This window comes from Hypanus sabinus, chromosome X1 (genome assembly GCF_030144855.1).
Source record: "Hypanus sabinus isolate sHypSab1 chromosome X1, sHypSab1.hap1, whole genome shotgun sequence".
NCBI lineage: Eukaryota > Metazoa > Chordata > Chondrichthyes > Myliobatiformes > Dasyatidae > Hypanus > Hypanus sabinus.
The window spans coordinates 21,622,250-21,640,567 of NC_082738.1; the positions used below are offsets into that span (position 1 = coordinate 21,622,250).

Genomic DNA, 18,318 nt, shown 5'->3' on the forward strand with positions numbered 1-18,318 from the left:
TCAGAGCCTAAACCACCAGGTTCAGGAACAGGTATTACCCCTCAACCGTCTGGCTCTCGAACTGGAGGGGATAACTTCACTCAACTTCATCCGCCTATTCTCACGACTGTTTTCACAACCTATGGACTCACTTTCTAGGTCTTTTCATCACATTCTCGCTATTTATTGCTTATTTATTATTATGATCGTTTCATTGTTTTTTCATTCATTTTGTATTTGCACCATTAGTTGCCTTTTGCACACTGGTTGTCTGCTCTGTTGATTCTATCATGCTTATTGAATTTATTGAGCATGTTCACAAGAAAATGAATCTCAAGGTTGTATATGGTGACAGATATGCACTTCAATAATAAATTTAGTTTGAACTTTCATGCTCAGAATCTCATGACTATAATACATAACCAGTTCTCTAGCATAGTGCTGACAATGCAACCATGATAGTCACGTTCTCCAAACTCCTCGCTTGCCTGGCTCTAACACTCATCTCTTGCATAGGGAGCACCAAGTAATAGAGTCACAGAGATGCACAGCTGGAAAACATCTACAGCCCAACTTGCCTATGCCAACCGAGCTGCCGAATTGAGCTTGTTCCATTTGCCTGCTCTAAGCCCACATCCATCTAAATCTTTCCCATCCATGAGCAGTACCCGTCCAAATGTTTCTTTTTAAATGCCTCATAACTGTACCCCATTTCCTCTCACAGCTCGTGCCACATATTCAACACCCAATATTAGGGAAACTTGCTCCTCAGGTCCCTTTAAATCTCTCCCCTCCCACCTTAAATCCATGCTGTGTACAGCAGTTTAGGTGGGAAAAAGACTGATTATCCACCTTATCTGAGCCCCTCGTGATTTTATAAATCACAATAATGTTTCCCCTCAGCATCTTACACTCTAGGGGGGTGGGGGAGTCTCTGATGAGGAGACCACCTGCACATTCTTTCCACTTCACGGCACGATAGAGGACAGTAAAAAGATAAAGATAGAAGCCAAGCAATTGCTAGAAATATTAAGCCAAAAACGAACTAATGGGATGTCTTTAAATGACAATCAAAAGAGCACCTTGTTGTAGTGATGGGGAGAAAAGAAAATTGTCTACCTAAAAGGACAGTGAATCAGACAAGATCTAAATAACAATTCTTGGTCATTTTAATGGTCACTACATTATTTCAGATTTATTCAATTAAATTAAATTCTCCAGTTAACATTGTGTTAATTTGCATCTCCAGTTCATTGCTCCAGACCTCAATTCCTCATCTACTAATTTAACTACATTGCTACATCTCAGAACAAGGTTAGCGCAATCAATCAAATCTTGATGTGGTCTAAAATAGAGACAATAGCATTCGCTTCTCTAATATTGCATTGACTTGGATTTTCAGAAAGCTTTTGACAAGGTGCAATACATGAGGCTTCAAAAGAAGCTAAGAGCCCATGGTATTACAGGAAAGATACTAGCATGGATAGAAGATTGGCTGACTGGCAGGAGGCAGAGTGGGAAGAAAGGGGGCCTATTCTGGTTGGTTGCCAGTGACTAGTGCTGGTCCACAGGGGTCTTTGTTGGAACTGCTTATTTTCATGATGAATGTCAATGATTTGGACAATGGAATTTGTGGCTTTGAGGCCAAGTTTGCAGGTGACACAAAGGTAGGTAGGGGGACTGGGAATGCTAAGGAAGCAGGGAGTCTGTTGAAGGACTTAGATTATGAGAATGAGCAAAAAAAAAAGCAGATGGAGTATAATGAAGGGAAGTATGTGCTTATGCTGTTTGGTAAAATGAAGTGTAAACTATTTTCTAAACAGGAAGAACATTTAGAAATCAGAGGTGCAAAGGAACTTGGGAGCCTTTGTGCAGGATTCCAAGGTTAACTTGCAGGTTACGTCAGCAAGGAAGGAAAATGCAGTGTTAGCATTCATTTGAGAATTCCAGAATATAAAAGCAAGGATGTAATGCTGAAGCTTCAATAACACATTGGTCAGACCGCACTTGGAGTATTGTGAGAAGTTTTGGGCCCATGATTTAAGAAAGGGTGTGCTGGTATTGGAGAGGATCAAGAGAACATTCATGAGAATGAAAGGGTTAATGGTATGACGAGCTCTAGGCCGGCACTTGCTAGAATTTAGAAGAATGAAGGGTGGGGAATCTCACTGAAACCTAGCAAAAATTTTAAGAAGGCCTATATAGAGTGAACGTGCAGTGAATGTTTCCTGTGATGGGGGCATCTAGGACCAGAGGGTACAGCTTCAGAATAGAATGATATCCCTTTAGAACAGAGATGTAGAGTAATTTTTTAGCCAGATGGTGATTAATCTGTGGAATTCATTGCCACAAATGGCTGTGGAGGTCAAGTCATTTGGTATATTTAAAGCTGAGGTTGATAGGTTCTTGATTAGTAAGGGTATTAAGGATTATGGGAAGAAAGCAGGTGAATGGGGTTAAGCAGTGATGGAAAAAATAAAAAAAATCACCCATGAAGGAATGGCAGAGCAGACTCGATGGGCTGAATGGCCTACTTCTGCTCTACCTTATGGTCTAATATGGCAGATAGTGCCATTCATGATGGCCAAACAGGGAACACCTAGCACCACAATTCATTTTAAGCCATTGTATACAATTAAAGTGCTCACTGATCAAACAAAATGGCAAAAGAACAATGTAGGAGAATTACATCATTAAAGAACAAAACTACACTGAACCCCAATACCAGCACTATCCTGATTAAATACCTTACTTTCTCATTTGAGGCAGAAGTACTTAACTCGCTACACTCTCCACTGCTCCTTCCCCACAAACAGTTCCAGTCCCAACCTCTGTGCGTTACAGGTTTATAGACAGCAGGAAAACCAAACAGATTTCATTAACAACAGTGATGCACAACTTATATTGAAAACCTTCAGCAACTGACCCATCACCAGGAAAATATTGGTTACCTGCCCAAACCCTTATACATAAACCTTGACCTCTCTCTCTCTTTGATCTAGTTTAAGGTAGCTTTAGTTGAGATTTGAAGTGTTTGAAAGTACTACAGTTACCCACCACTTCCTTGTTCCACCTCATATACAAAACCTCCAGTGCTTTTAATCTACCAAAGATCAACTCCTTTTTCACAAATGTCATGAATTAAATATCTTTTCTGGTGCATTTCAAGTGTGCTGAGTGTTTGTTGTTGGTGGTAGCAGGAAGTAATGGGCTGCTGGCAGTGGTGGTGGAGGCGGAAACGATAGGGTCTTTTAAGAGACTCCTGGATAGGTACATGGAGCTCAAAAAAATAGAGGGCTATGGGTAACCCTAGGTAGTTCAAAGGTAAGGAAATGTTCAGCACAGATTTGTGGGCCGAAGGGCCTGTATTGTGCTGTACGCTTTCTATGTTTCTAAATAAAGGAATTGTTTCTTTATCAGAAAAATTTTTGCTTTTCTCTTGTTTTACTCAACCTTCTAAGTTTCCATAATGTTCATTTGTATACAACCAGAGCCCTCTTCAGAAATACCAAATACTATTCTGTTCTGACGGCTTTAAATGACAACTCTACAAATGAGTTGAACAAAGTTGCATAAAATATTAACAAGAGCTAGGATTGCTAGCCAAAATCTGCTCTAATTTTCTGAATCACTACAAATTAAAAGTCAAATTGTTTTGCATTAAGCTGCTTCAAATCACCTTAAACCACTGCAGCAAATATATTAAAGGAAACAAGCATGCAATTTTAACCTACCAATACACATCTGTGTAAATTATGGGTTTATCAATACACTACTGGTGATGGACCCAATTTGTCACAACAGTTAAGCCTTGTGATATTAACAACAAAGTGACAAGTTGAATAGATACACAATTACAGGGTTCACAAGACAGAAAGAGTGATGCGCACTTGGATTGTTGTTGAGACCTCTGTTGTATTCTGCATATTGACAATTTGAATGTATGCACACAACTAAGGCCAAAAAGTGCTGGCATGGAATTGGGAAACATATTAATAAAAGGTTTACATTTACAAAGTACTTTACATGACCTCAGAATCAAATATGACATGAAATTTGTTTTGCAGCAGCAGTACAGTGTAAAGACGCAAAAAATCTACAAATTACAAACCATAAAAAAGTGCAAAAAAAAATGGGAACGATGAGGTAGGAACACGGGGGGAGTGGGTGGGGGAGAAATGCTGGATGAACTCAGCAGGTCCAGTAGTGCTTTAGACCAAAGAATGTCCAGAAACACTTTATAAACAATGAAGTGCAGCCACTGTTGTGTTGGAGGACACAGCACCAAATGCCCAAACAGCAAGCTTCCATACTCATCAATACGATAACGACCATGGAATCCATTTTAGCAACATTGCATGGCAAACTTTGGCCAAAATTCCATGGTTAACTCCCTCACTCTTTAAAATAATGCTTATAAGATGTTTTGTCTACTTACAAGAGCAAGAAACGAAAAAGGTTTTGGCTTAAACTTGACCAAAAAATAATATTCACCCATCAAACTAGATGATTGCTGTGCCAGAATGAGACTTTAGTATGAGGACCCAAAGGAGACATGGGAATGCAGCTCAATGCAGACAAATTTGGAACAATTTGGGAACTATGATGCAGACTAGTTCTTTATCAAGTATTAGTGATATTTTTAGCAACGTGCTGGAAAAAAAGAGGTCCAAAAGTCTGTCAGATTGTTGGTTTGCTGATCAGGAGGGAAGGGTATAGGGAACAGCATTTCAAAAAGTGCAGGAAACCAAGGGTGTGGAGGGAAAGCTAAAGATGAAAGAGTTTCTATGAAACACAGAATTAAAAAAAAATCAAGGACATTTACATGGTAGAGTTTTGTAAATGCCATTATAGAATTTTTTAAAATCAAGGGAAAAACACAATGCATAGTAAGTAATTAGAATGACAACTATGAGGGCAAAGTTCTAAAAAGAAACACCAATTAGGGCTACATTTGCTTAAAGGTTAGAACAAGATACAGGGAGCTTTCTAAAACATTGTGCTGTAAATAATGAAAAGATCACTTTTACATAAAAATTATGAACAAGGAGAATACAATGCAAGATGCTATTTAGAATGCATGATAGTGTTTGGGCTGGTGGGGGAAGGATGCCAAAGTTACACGATAATTTCTCTATCTACCAGGTTACAAATGAGCACAAAGATATAAAATGAATTTCCACAAGCATTCAGACAATCCTAACTTTCAAAACAGCAGATGTAAACAAAATATAATAAATGTAGATCGAGAGGAAGGGAAATTGAGAAGCCACAAAGCAAATCTCTTCTTTCTGTGCTCAGATTTGTAATTCTCTGAAACAGATACAACTGAAGCAATCTTTCAACAATGTAAATATCACTGAGAATCATTGGTGTATAAAGTGCAATTTATATCGAGGTCTGGGATGTCAAGTTATGATGACTAAAGCTTCCTTTCTTTTGTTCTCGTCCTCTTTCTTTCTCACCTCTCCCATGTCTAAAATAATTGGTTACCACACTTGCATGTTATATTCCTTGTATTTAAAAAAAAGCGCATCCAAATATTTTACCATTTCAGCTTTGGCCTAATCAGGGTTTGCACTAACCTCAATGGCACACTATTTCCATTTTCTTAAACTCTTGGGAATTCTTTTCAAAATTGCAGTGGGATTTAGGGTCATTCGCAAATTGGCAAATGCCTTTCTTTCAGCAACTACTCGTGACTTGAAATCATCAATTATGCAATTGCTTTTCTGGTTGTGGATTGGATTATGATGAATGCCACACATCCATGTGCGTGCGTGCTTCTGCTTCAGAGCCAAGGTGCACTCTTTGCCAAGCCATCCCATTCCACTATCTCATTTCTCTCTTCACGTGTCTTCAACTTCAACAACCTATGGATATTGATGTCCTTGGACTGTTTGTACTTCTGATGCCATTCTTCCCTCTATTTCTCTGCTTACATTACTCCATTAATCTAAACAGTGTGACATTTACTTCAGGAAGTGGGGCAGAGCACATTCCCACCTCTATTAATGGTACTGAGGTGGAGATGGTTGAGAACTTCAAGTTCCTCAGCACAAACATCAATATGTCCTGGCCCAGCCACGTGATGCGACAGTCAAGAAAACACACAGGCATACTCCTTAAAAAGCTAAGGAAATTTGCCATGTCCCTCAGCACAGAAAGCATTCTATCCAGGTGCATCACAGCTTGGTATGGCAACCGCTCTGCCCAAGACCACAAGGAAGTGCAGAGATGTGGACGTCCCTGCATTCGGAGGCTGTGACCTCTGGTCCTAGACTTGCCTGCTATGGGAAACATCCTCTATGTCTATTCTATTTAGGTCTTTCAATATTTGACAAGTTTCAATGCGATCCTCTCTCATTCTTCTAAACTCCAGCAAGTACAGGTCCACAGGGCCAGGACCAGCAAACACTCTTCATACATTAACCCCTTCATGTCCGGGATCATTCCTGCTTTTCTGGTGCACCATTACTTCGAGGAACACTCAGCCAGCTTCTATATTCAATAGCTCGTTACTTTTGCCATGTCCATCACAACATCAATGCCAAACATCCTTCCCTTTGAATGTTCTGAATGCCCCCATGCCATTCTAGTCCACAAATATTGTCTTCTACATTCATTTGCTTTCCTCTGAAACTACAGGAAGAACAATACCTGTGCCTTATCCTTGCCACTCAGGGCCAGAAATACTGCTTCCACATAATGCAACTACCAGGTAACGGAACTTTTAAATTTAGTATGGTGCATTCACTCTTCTCCCTACAATCTCCTATGTTGGGTGATCTCCTTGCTAAAAACACTCATTTGCCAGCATGATCGAGTCTTTGATTACTTCCACATTGTCCAAGTTCTCTATGCTGCTCTAATCTTATCAAATATTCTGACTTTAACAAGGAGCTTAATAATTTCAGTTTACAACTACTGTTCCCAGACAATAGATTCATGAAACTGCTATTAGTATTTAAACTATTTTTGCTTGTGTAATGATCAGCTTTTACCTTGAATTCTGGCACAAAAACATCACTGTTGTGTGCTATCCTATTGTGTACATTACTATTTTGTACGATTCTGCAGTGGGGGAAAGAAAGAGTAGAGAAATGGGTCTAAACATCTTCTGCCCAGTCCATTATTTCTTTAAAAATGGTTTTGTCTGTCATGTTTTTCTGTTCTTGTGAATGCTGACTCTTTTTGTTCCTCCTCACAGATGCTATTTACAACACACACTTCAGCTTTGTCTTGACCAACTTCAAATTCCATTTCTGCCACAGATTTCCCATACCAGACCGTCACTTCATTAACAATTAAGTACTTAACAAAATAACTTTCATTTTCTGATCTATGAACTGACAATACTCCATAGTCCAAGGTCCCAGTTCACCTCCAACAATGAACCATTTGATTCCTACCCTCCGTTGTACTTGGCAACAGAAAACTCCCAACAAGTACTGTATATATTTGCTATTTTTTACTGTGTCCTTTTTAAAAAAAAACTGATTCCGTTTGTCTATTTTCCTTCCTCACTCCTCCTCTGAAACTTGCCCTATCTAAACATGACTTCAAGCCCATGGGAATTAACATGTAACTATACAAATTTACTTCATACAGAACCTATAAGAAATTGCCACAGGATGAAGACAGGCTTGGAGGAATTTGCTTTGGCACACACTTGCTGATGTGCTTGGCTGTACTAGTAGATTATAGAAAGGTCAGTGTGCTGTTTAAGGGACAATTATATTACCTTAAAGCAGGGAAATAAGTGTGGAGTAATATAACTGTTCTGGATTTACTCAGATCAGAAAATCCATTGCAGTCTTCTCTGCCACATCAAACATAAGAGCCAAGACTTAAGGTTGCTCAGAATTCAGGATTGCTAACTTTTACATCACTTCCACTTTCCTGCTTGATCCCCCATCCCAAGTCCCTTAATGGCCAAAATCCCTATTGAACCAAGTCTTAAATACACCGAGTGATTGAACAGCCCATACAACTCCAAAGATTCACAACCTTCAAATAGAAGCAGTATTTTCCTCATCTCAAATCCTGAATGGCCACCCTCTGATCTTGAAGCGGTTCTCAACGTTTTAGTCTGAGAAAACAGCATTTCACCATTTACTCAGCCAAGTCCTCTAAAACTTCAATATGCTTCAAAATTATCTCTCATTCTACTAAGTTCCAGACAGTGCAACCTCATTCTCTCTTTAGAGTACGTCCCTTTCATCCTAGAATCAAGACTTCATACATAGCATTCTCTCCAAGTCAGGAATTCCCACCTGGGGTCCACAACCCCCTTGTTTAATGGTAGAGTTCCATGGCATTCAAAAGTTGGGAAGCCCTGCTCCAAGTAGTTCATTTCTTAAATGAGAGCAAAACCGTACACAAAGCTACAAGTATAGTCTCAACGCTCAGTACAACTGCAGCAAGACTTCGCTGCTTTCAACTCCTTGCAATGAAGACCAACTTGCCATTTTCCTTTCAAGAGTATTCAATGACAGCAAACTAAGCTTGGTTTACTTTTGGACAAAGATGAATAAATTTCACCCCACCCAGCCAAAGAGTAATATGATAATAATAAGTTCAATTCTTTAAAAAATCTGCTTTTCCGTGTTTCTTGCCAATCCCAAGCATCTTAGTCCATTTGACAATTTGCTTATTCATTTGTGAGTATTTCTTAACATTCTTACATCTTGCTCATTGCTTTACATTTACATCCCACTTTACATTGTCTAAGAATTTGGACATTTTACACTGTTTATTCAGCAACATCAACCTAGGCACAATATAAATATTGACTTCTGCAGTTCCCCATGAACACAATCTATTTATTCCTGTGCTTTGTCCACTAACCAATCTTCAACCCAGTTTAGTACATTAGCCCATCTCTCTCGAGATCTTATTCCTACAAAAATTTGAATACCCCATATGCACTAGTCTCTCTTTATGCTGTTTAATGCAGTACATCGTCAATTCCAACACACTTGTCAAAATATTTTACTTGCATAAAATCGATTGATTTTGCTCTGCACTGCCTTCACATAACTAGGCAGTGAGAATCTATACACAAGAATATCAGACGAGGGCAGGGGTTGTCAACCTTTGGTCCTCGATCCCCTTGCTTAATGGCATAGGTTCATGGCATAAAAAAGGTTGGGTACCCCTGTCCTAGGGAGAGAAAGGAAGGTTGTGTGGATGAGAGATTAACAAGGAAAAAGAACAGAGTCAAGAAGCAAAAAGGGAGGTGGGGTAAAAGGGTGAACACAAAGGACAGGAAGTGAAATCAAGCAAGGTTTTCATTGTAACAGGCAGAAAGAAATTGCCATAGCTGATTTTTGCGAATGGCCTCTCTTCTGAAAGGACACCTTGTTTAAAGGGACAGCTTCTAACTTTTACAGCACAAATGACTGCATTTAATCCCTTCCCCACACACACTTGTGTTAGCATGGCAAAACAATTGCTCAAAATAAATTACTACTGTTCATATTGCATGCAGAGGGTAAAATCATGTTCAGTGGGCTCTTGGTGTTAATAATATCATACTTCCTAAACTATTGGGGCTTTTATCTCTTCAGGATTATTTTCCATCTACATCTACTGGTTTGATTTGGTCAAACTAACACCAAAAAGTGTTCTCAAAATATTAAGTAACAGTAAATACCCATTTCCATTGTACTTTACAGAAACATCTAATTAAATGAAATAAAATATTCATAGGAACAAACAGGATTGCTTCTCTGAATGATACATGCCTTTGCAGTTAAATTTCCAAACACCAGTTCAGACTGTAATCAAAATGTATGAAAACTAAAATGATTCTTTGATTTCACAATTTTGTATTTTTTGAGGTGTTGTATTAAACAAACAAGCCGCATCATCAAGGAACAAATTTAAATTTGGCCAAATTATCATGAGAATGAAAGCTAAAAATCTCCTGCAAAATAACTGAAGATGAATCTAAACACAAGTCTAAGCAGCAAAGGATGTTATACCTGCAAGCACATGGGTTATTATTCTTTTTTAGATTCCACCAGTAAAGGAATTCTAACGCACCTTCAGTAATCCAGAACCAATTACCTTGAACAGGTAGATAAAAATGCCAAACAGCTCAGTTTAAATATGCTTCCAGCCCAACTGCACCAAGGATCAGCAAGGTCCAAAGAAGAACACAATGTTCTCACAAACTGAGATTAATATGCCATGACATCACATCTGAAGTTAAATTTAAGAGCTTCACTCACCAGGAGTTACTCTGAAATTCAATGTCTTTTCTAAGCTCACACAGCAACCACTCTACAATCAGCAAGATCTCAAAAAGTGATGGAGTGGCAGTTGATAGAGAAAAAAATGCTAAAGAAAGTTATTAAAATCCTTGGCTTTCCACTTCCAACAACCAAATATAAAACTTTACTCTCAATAGGTTTCTGGCCAGCAGATTCTAGGAGTAAAGAATATTACAGAAAGCACATTTCAAGGGGCCTCAAACTGTGAGTGATATCATTGGGTTAAGCCAGCACTGGCCTTCATTTATACAAATTCATTATCTATTCATTCATCTATTTTCCAACCGCATTCTACAAATGTGCAACCATCTCAAAGGTAATCAATCAAGCTACGAGGAAGATATATTTTTTTGTTTTCAAAGTCCAAAGTAAATTTAAAGTACTGCACATGTCGCCGTATACAACCCTGAGATTCATTTTCTTGTGGGCATTCACAGTAAATACAACAACCACAATAAAAATCAAAGGATGGACAAACACCCAATGTGCAAAAGACAACAAATAATAATAAGCAAGAAATATCGAGAATGTGGGACGTAGAGTCCTTGAAAGTGAGTCCATAAGCTGTGGGAACAGTTCAGTGATGGGGCAAGTGAAGTTGAGTGAATTTTTCCCCTCTGGTTCAAGAGCCTGATGGGTGGGGGGTAATAACTGTTCCTGAGCCAGGTGGTGTGGGTCCTGTGGCTCATGTACCATCTTACTGATGGCAGCAGCGAGAAGAGGGCATGATTTGGATGGCGCGGGTCCTTGATAATGGATGCTGTTTTCCTGCGGCAATGCTTCATGTAGACGTGCTCAATGGTGGGAGGGCTTTCCTGTGATGGACTGGGCCACATCCGGTACTTTTTGTCGGCTCTTCCGTACAAGGGGATTGGTGTTTGCATGCCAAGCCATGATGCAACCAGTCAATATACTCTCCACCACACATCTATATAAGTTTGTCAAAGTTATAGATGTCATGCTGAGTTTTCGCAATCTTCCAAGTAGAGGCGTTGCTGTGCTTTCTTTGTAATGGCACTTACGTGCTGGACCCAGCACAAATCTTCTGAAATGATGACACTTGGTTATCACTTCAGTTTATGGACATGAAAGTGACAACTTTGAGCCTGTTAACTCCCACCACTTTAGAATTATAATTACTTAGCAGCATGGCAATACATCCAGCATCACAATAAAAAGACAAATGTGTGATGTCCTGTAAATCTCTCACTAATTTAATGAGCTCATGTGGAAATGGTTAAGCCACAGGACCCCAGAAAGGTTTTATGAACAACAATTTGTCCCCCAAATAGTTAGTTGACCTCCAAGTAGTTACAAGACATAGACAACTAGAAATATTACGACTGGGTGACTGAACTTATGAAAATAAATCTTCCTGCAAAAATAATATAAGCATTGTTTTTATTTCCTCAGAGCTTTTCCCCAAGACATGGTAGATCGCCATTCCTCAATCAAAACTAGCCCTACTCCCGTAGTTCAATAATGCAAGTAGAATTGAAGTCACAAATGTGTTTACTGAGAAGTCATGGATGAGATGGAATTAAGCATTGGCCTGAACTTGCAGTAGTTAAGATTAGAAGATTTATGAAGTACCCACCAAAATTATGTCTGTTGTTTTGTGGAAATTAAGGTAGACAAGAATGAAATTCTGCAGAGAGTGAAACTCCAAATAAAACCAGAAGATGCTGGAAATACTCAGCAAGTCGAGCAGCACTTGAGAGAGCAAAATGTTTCATGTGAAAGCCCCAAGTCCTCATTTTAACTGTTCTGATGAAAGGACTTTTGATCTGAATTGGTTCTTTTTGTTTCTCTCTCCACAGGTGCTGCCTGACCTGCTGGGTGTTTCTGGAGAAGCAAATTGACAATCTTATGGATATGACAGGCAAGACAATAAACAGAAGGGTAACATCAGAAAGGAATAAAGCCACTACAGAGAGAAATGGCAACCCTGATAGCAACTGTAACTAAGCAGCCTCATTGAGAAAATAACTAGCTTAAAGGAGGCAAGCAAAAGTGACAGCGGTTCAAGAAAGGGTGCAGAAGCTTCAGAAACAATATGAAGGATTGCCTTGAGAATGGAATCAATGGCTTAGGTAACAGAGCATAGTCAGGATAACACAAGAGAGAAGCAATACATGTGGGAGAGGAGGAACACAAGATGCTGCAGAGGGCAGTGGGCTCAGCCCAACACATCACAGGCACATTCCTCCCCACCATTTGTAGTAGCTACAGGAGGCACTGCCTCAAGAAAGCAATGTCCAAAGAACCCCGCCACCAGGACTAGGTCCTCTTCTTGCTGCTACCCATTGAGCAGGAGGTATAAACGCTTGAAACCCCACACCATGTTCAGGAACAGCTATTTCCCTTCAACCATTCCGCTCTTCACAATCCTTATCAGTAGTTTAGCAACACTATAACCACTTTGCACCAAACAGATGTTTCTTCCTTTTTTCTAAATTTGCTCCAGTTGTGCTCTTTCTTGCAAGAATAGGATTTATGCTTAATTTGTTTTTTTTTTGTGAATACTGCTTATATGATGCCAAATGCCAGTGATGCTATTTCACTGGTGCATACGGGTAAATAAACAAAGGGACATAACCATCAGCAATTGACGAACACATTTCGTTCTTGGCCTGATTGCTTTACTCTTTTACCATTTTTGAAATTTTAATTTTACTCAGCATCATAACCCCAAACAATTAAATTTCCACATCCCATATACAGTTTAAGCTGAGCAAACCCAGGAAAGCAATGGAACTGTTCAACATGTATAAAACTTACCTGGCCACAATACCAATAACTATCCTTTCAACATGAACCATTATTCTTCTTTGGCATAAACAAATTCAAGGATAGTGGCTTACCCTTCAATAATCAATTAATTAATCAAACAAATCCTATTCACCAGCCTCTATAGAAGCATTTCTAGCCAACATTATGGGGTCATTTACTCAGCTTTTCTCCTGGACAACGTAAATGGGAGAATTATGGACAATGTGCTGGACCAAATTGACAGTTCCCACCAACCGTGTTTACTTAGTAACTCTATCAAAGAAGTTTACTGCTGACATCTGGAAACACCCGCAAGTCAACCAGCTCCTCCCATATCTGTGCACTAACTGGTTGAAGACAGTCTTCAAAAAGATGCATTCTGTGCTAATTGAGGCACAAGATATTTGTATACAGAATGAAATAATCTCTCATTTAAGATACTCAGCATCATTATCAAATATCAGGTCACACATTTCATCTGTAGGTATGCAATCCAATGTTGGTGCTATACAGACATCGGTCCCATCCAAGAGCACCTACTGCATTCAATGTGACATTTCCCAATTTCTACAGCAGCTGACTCTGGCAAACTTGTGCTGTGGGCTCACACTTATTAAAAATGGGACTGGGACTGGGCACCACAGTGGTGTAGCAGTTAGTGCAATGCTATTACAACTCAGGGCGTTGGTGTTTGAATTTCCATCCTGGTGACCTCTGTAAGGGATTTGTGTGTTCTCCCCATGGAATGAGTGGGTTTCCTCCCACAGTCCAAATCATATGGATTAGTAAGTTAATTGGTCATTGTAAATTCAACCACAAGACCATAACACATAGGAGAAGAATTAGGCCATTCAGCCCATCAAATCTCTCTCTCACACCCCCCCCCATAACCTTTCATACCCTGACTAATCAAGAGCCTGTCAATCTCCACCTTAAATGCACCCAGTGACCTGGCCTCCACACTGCCTGTGGCAACAAATTCCACAGATTCACCACCCTCTGGCTAAGAGATTTCTCCTTGCCTTGTACTAAATGGACATCTATTTTAAAGCTGTGCCCTAGACTCCCCCACTAAATGAGACATCCTCTTCACATCTCAATTGTCCCATTATCAGGCTAGATATATATCAGTGGTTGTTGGGTGGCACAGCTCGAAGGGCTGGAAGTGCCTACTCTGTGCTGTATCTCTAAATAAATAAAAGTAAAATGAATTTTGAGGGCAATTCTACTGAAGTCACAGTTTACAAATCACACAATGCACAGCAAAAGGCTCACACATTTGGGGAGAGCACTCCAGAACGCAAGTAGCTCTGGGGGAAATCAAAGAGACAGAGCTTTAAACCATGGCAAGGACAAAGTCAATAAACTTACTGTTTTAAGGGTCTCTTTTTCTGTGAACAGTAGCATTTAGAAACAGACCACTACTCAGCAGCAACTCTTGAACTCAGGTGATAGCTTATTTGTGTGCTGCAGTATGGATAAATAGAAATATATGCTCAGCAGCCCAGGTTATTTGCTCTTTTAGATCTCCAGATCTGAAGTTTAGAACTGCTCCAAACTTCCAAAAGCCAAGTTCAACATCAATCAAGCATTTCTTACTGACTTACTTCTACTTAGTCAGGATTAGTGGAGCCCTGGACCACAGATCTTGTCCTTTCATTTACTGTGAATAGAAAACTGACCACATGTAGATGGTATTGCCCATTTACAGAACGTAATCAGAGAATGCCAACAGCATCACTACAGCAAGGATGGCACACAAAAGATCAGCTGCATCAGACCATTAGATTTGAGGAAAATAAAGACAGACTGCAGAACACTGTTATGCTTCTCTGTGACATTTACAAGAATCCGTCACTTCAGATGAAAAGGATTAATTAAAAAGAATGGAGAAATATCTGTTTCTTATTGGCACATTTTTGCTAGTGCCTAATTCATAACACTGGAAGACTGGTTTGCTGCAGCACATTTTTCCACAATATTCCACAATGAAAAAGCTACAAGCACAAATATTAGTGAACAAATATGAAAGCCAAGCTACAAAAAATAAGACTCAAATGTCTCAAAGGTGGACATCTTCCCCAATTTCTCATCAGCTAATAAAATAATCCTCTCTCTACATCCATCTTGTGCCTCACAATCAAGGTTAAATTACTGGCACAGACTTCCACATCACACCAGTGGTCGCTGGGAACAAACTTGAAGAATTCCCAAGTTGTGGACTATTTTATGCCGCGTTTCCTTGCACACACAGAACTGAGTAGTGACTGCCCAAATCCATTCCAATCTGCACCATTACAGTTCAAAGACTAGTCCTCCATCAGTATGACTGGATTTGAACCCAGGTTAAAGAACCTCATTCCTAATAATGATGTGTCACTGAGGGAAGAGATTTGCAAACGAGCCTTTGTTCTCATCCATCTCAACTCCTGTTCCACCTCATTTGCTGAAATAAGATTAAATCTTTCACTTACCAACTAGAAATATTACTCATCCTAAGCTGGAGTTCTATCTGCCCCTGTAGTACCAGTGGTCCTAAAACCAATTTTGCTCTGATCAAAAGCAAAGTGAACAGAAACTTCACAAATACGTAACCCTTTCTTCACACAGAATGACTCTGGATCCTCACAAACCTGTTCTTGTACCACCTGGGTTTCCACTCAGTCCCAAACAGAGATAATGAATTAACAGCCCAAGAGAACCACAATCACAGTGCTCAGTTGTCCTTGCAATTGTTCAATTGAGCCATCTTTACAAAAATATAAGTCAATTTTATATATATTATATATAGAAAATATTTTAAGGGTACACGGTTACAAACAGTTCATGAACTTGAAGTTATATAAAGAGATAACCTTTCAGACAAGAACTCTCAGTTTGTCAACTTAAGTTTTTTCAAATCCTATCAACTCCACAACTTGCATGTTATGGTTGCCCAGTCATGAAAAATGAAAATGTGAGGCTTCTTTTCAATCCAGAGAATTGCCAATTCTATTGGCATCAGCCTGTGTTTGCTCCAAATATTCCCACAAGGGTCATCTGAGAAGGAAAAACTGGGGCACATGAGAAACTAGCCTGCAATTATTCTCCTTTCTGCTTTCCCACATCATTATATATAGTGTCAGGGTTAAATCAAACAGTTTTTAAATATTTATATGGGCAAACACTAATATACAAACTAATACACACTAATACACTAATATACAAAGAGCACTATCCAATCCTTTTCCATCCTGTACTGCACGTTAGACACTATTTCTGGGAGAACCTATAATTTTAGAGATAAAACATTTTATTCCTACCAGCAAACAAAAGCATACACCTTATCAAACAGTGGGAATTAGCAAAAGAAAACCTGGCACACTTAACCAGAAAGAACCACCCATTCTTGTTGTTGCATCTTTGCATTAGTACGTTAATTTACTGGAACGTTCGTGGCATGAAGTGGTGACGGATCTGTGTATTCGTGGCCTATCCCTATTTCAGTCACTAAACTATTTACGATGACCACCCACCTTAACCCATGCTGAGACAATTACGTGACTGCCTATAAGAACCACATAAAAATCAGTTTGAGCAGAAAAACCAAATGCTCTGTAAATTATGTGAATTGGTAGTCATTATCCAATTAACTTAAAATAAAACAAGTACGTTATTATTGCAATGCAGATATGATGGCACTGGGGCACTGTACAAAGCTTGTTCGGATGAAAATTAGTTTATGGGTCCCAATATGAAAAGGGAAATATGTTCAAAATTGCTAAAGTAATCAAAAGATTAATATAGAATTTAAAAAATATGACCCATTATCTTCATCCACCCCACCCAAAACAATAATAAAGCAATTAACTTTTGCAGATCATAAATATCAAACTAAACTTGCAACCACAGGTCCACTACTTCAACCTCTACTGACAGTTTTCCCCTGCAAAAAAACAGCTAATAACTGGTTGTCCGAGGCACTCACTTTCTGATTTATATAAAAAGGGTCCAAGTCCTCCAATGGTTCAGCAATGCATTTAGAAGGGGGGTCGCCATAAATAAATGGCAACCTTCTGCCTGCTTCAAGGTCGCTGTTTGGTTTAAGCTTATTTTGATCATCATCATCTCGGTGGCTGCTATCTTGCTTGCTAGGTTTTTTGTTCTTCTCTTCAGCGATCCGCTGCTCAATGATAGCCAAAGACTCACGGGTGAAAAGGCGAAAACTGTCAGGGCCTGGCGGTGCAAGCATATGCGCTGCCATATTTTCATCCTGCAACAACGTCTTCAATTATGTAGCCTCCAGATTGGACAATTCTGTCTGAATAAAAATACAACAAGCTTTAAAAATAAACTGTAAAATAAAATAGAGATGAAAAGTTGACCAAAATCACTAGCAAAAAAACTTCACCCAAAGAATAAAGGATCTTGACTTTTATGAAGCTCCCAAGATAACCTTAACCACTCTCATACAAGTGATCACACTGAAATGCACTAAAATGGTTATAATATTTTAAAACAGTTTTGAAGTTTGATTTTTTAAAATACATCCACAAAAACATAGCTACATAACAAACTACCATAGTAAATGTTCCAATATGATAGTGGGCAAGCAAATGAAATGTCCCAATCATGCTTATTTGTACAATTATTACAATGTGACACATGTAATACTAAAATAATGCAAAATCATTTAAATCAGTACTTAAACTTAAAAAGGTCCACTTCACAGTTGTTTATTTGATGCAGATCTGCAGACTAAAATGCTCAGTTCTACAAATTTGCTCTTAAACATTTAAGTTCTTTGCAAGTGTTTGAGGGTAGTTAATTTTACAATACAATTCAACCACATATTTACATTCTGCTGTCCCATTTCAAAGGATTAAAAAATTTTGAACCGGTTACATAATCTGAATTTGTGTTTAGGTCTATGCCCAGCTGGCTGTAAATAAGGGATGAAATGCTATTTATGAAGAAAAGTTGAATTGAGCTTTAATGTTTTTTTAAATAAAGTGTTTTGCCTCAAGATCTTATTTAAACATCATACATGCAAAGTTAACTGTCCTTTTCAGCTAAATTAGGCCATCTCAAACTTTTAACAACTCAAAGTGCTCAGTACAGCCATTGATATTGAAATAGCCCAAACTTTCTGCCATTAACTTCTTTTATAAATATTTCTCCATCACTGCAGGTTCAAACACACAACTTTTTTATTTAAGATTTAATATTTAAGAACATATCTCTATTTTGGTTCACACTGTCCATTTCAATCTATCAAACTTTCACTACATTTGAGTATTATGGCGAA

At 38.8% G+C, this 18,318-nt stretch overlaps 1 protein-coding gene across 11 annotated transcripts in view; it reads right to left on the reverse strand.

Moving 5' to 3' along the window:
* The window catches only part of LOC132384676 (sodium channel protein type 8 subunit alpha-like), a 231,184-nt gene extending 213,910 nt beyond the window's left edge, over positions 1-17,274 (reverse strand). For all 11 annotated transcript variants that reach the window (XM_059956036.1, XM_059956034.1, XM_059956037.1 and 8 more), the window contains exon 1: positions 16,999-17,274. In XM_059956036.1, coding sequence (XP_059812019.1) covers positions 16,999-17,274 — 276 coding nt within the window. The remainder of the gene's footprint in view (positions 1-16,998) is intronic.
* Positions 17,275-18,318: the final 1,044 nt, after the last annotated feature.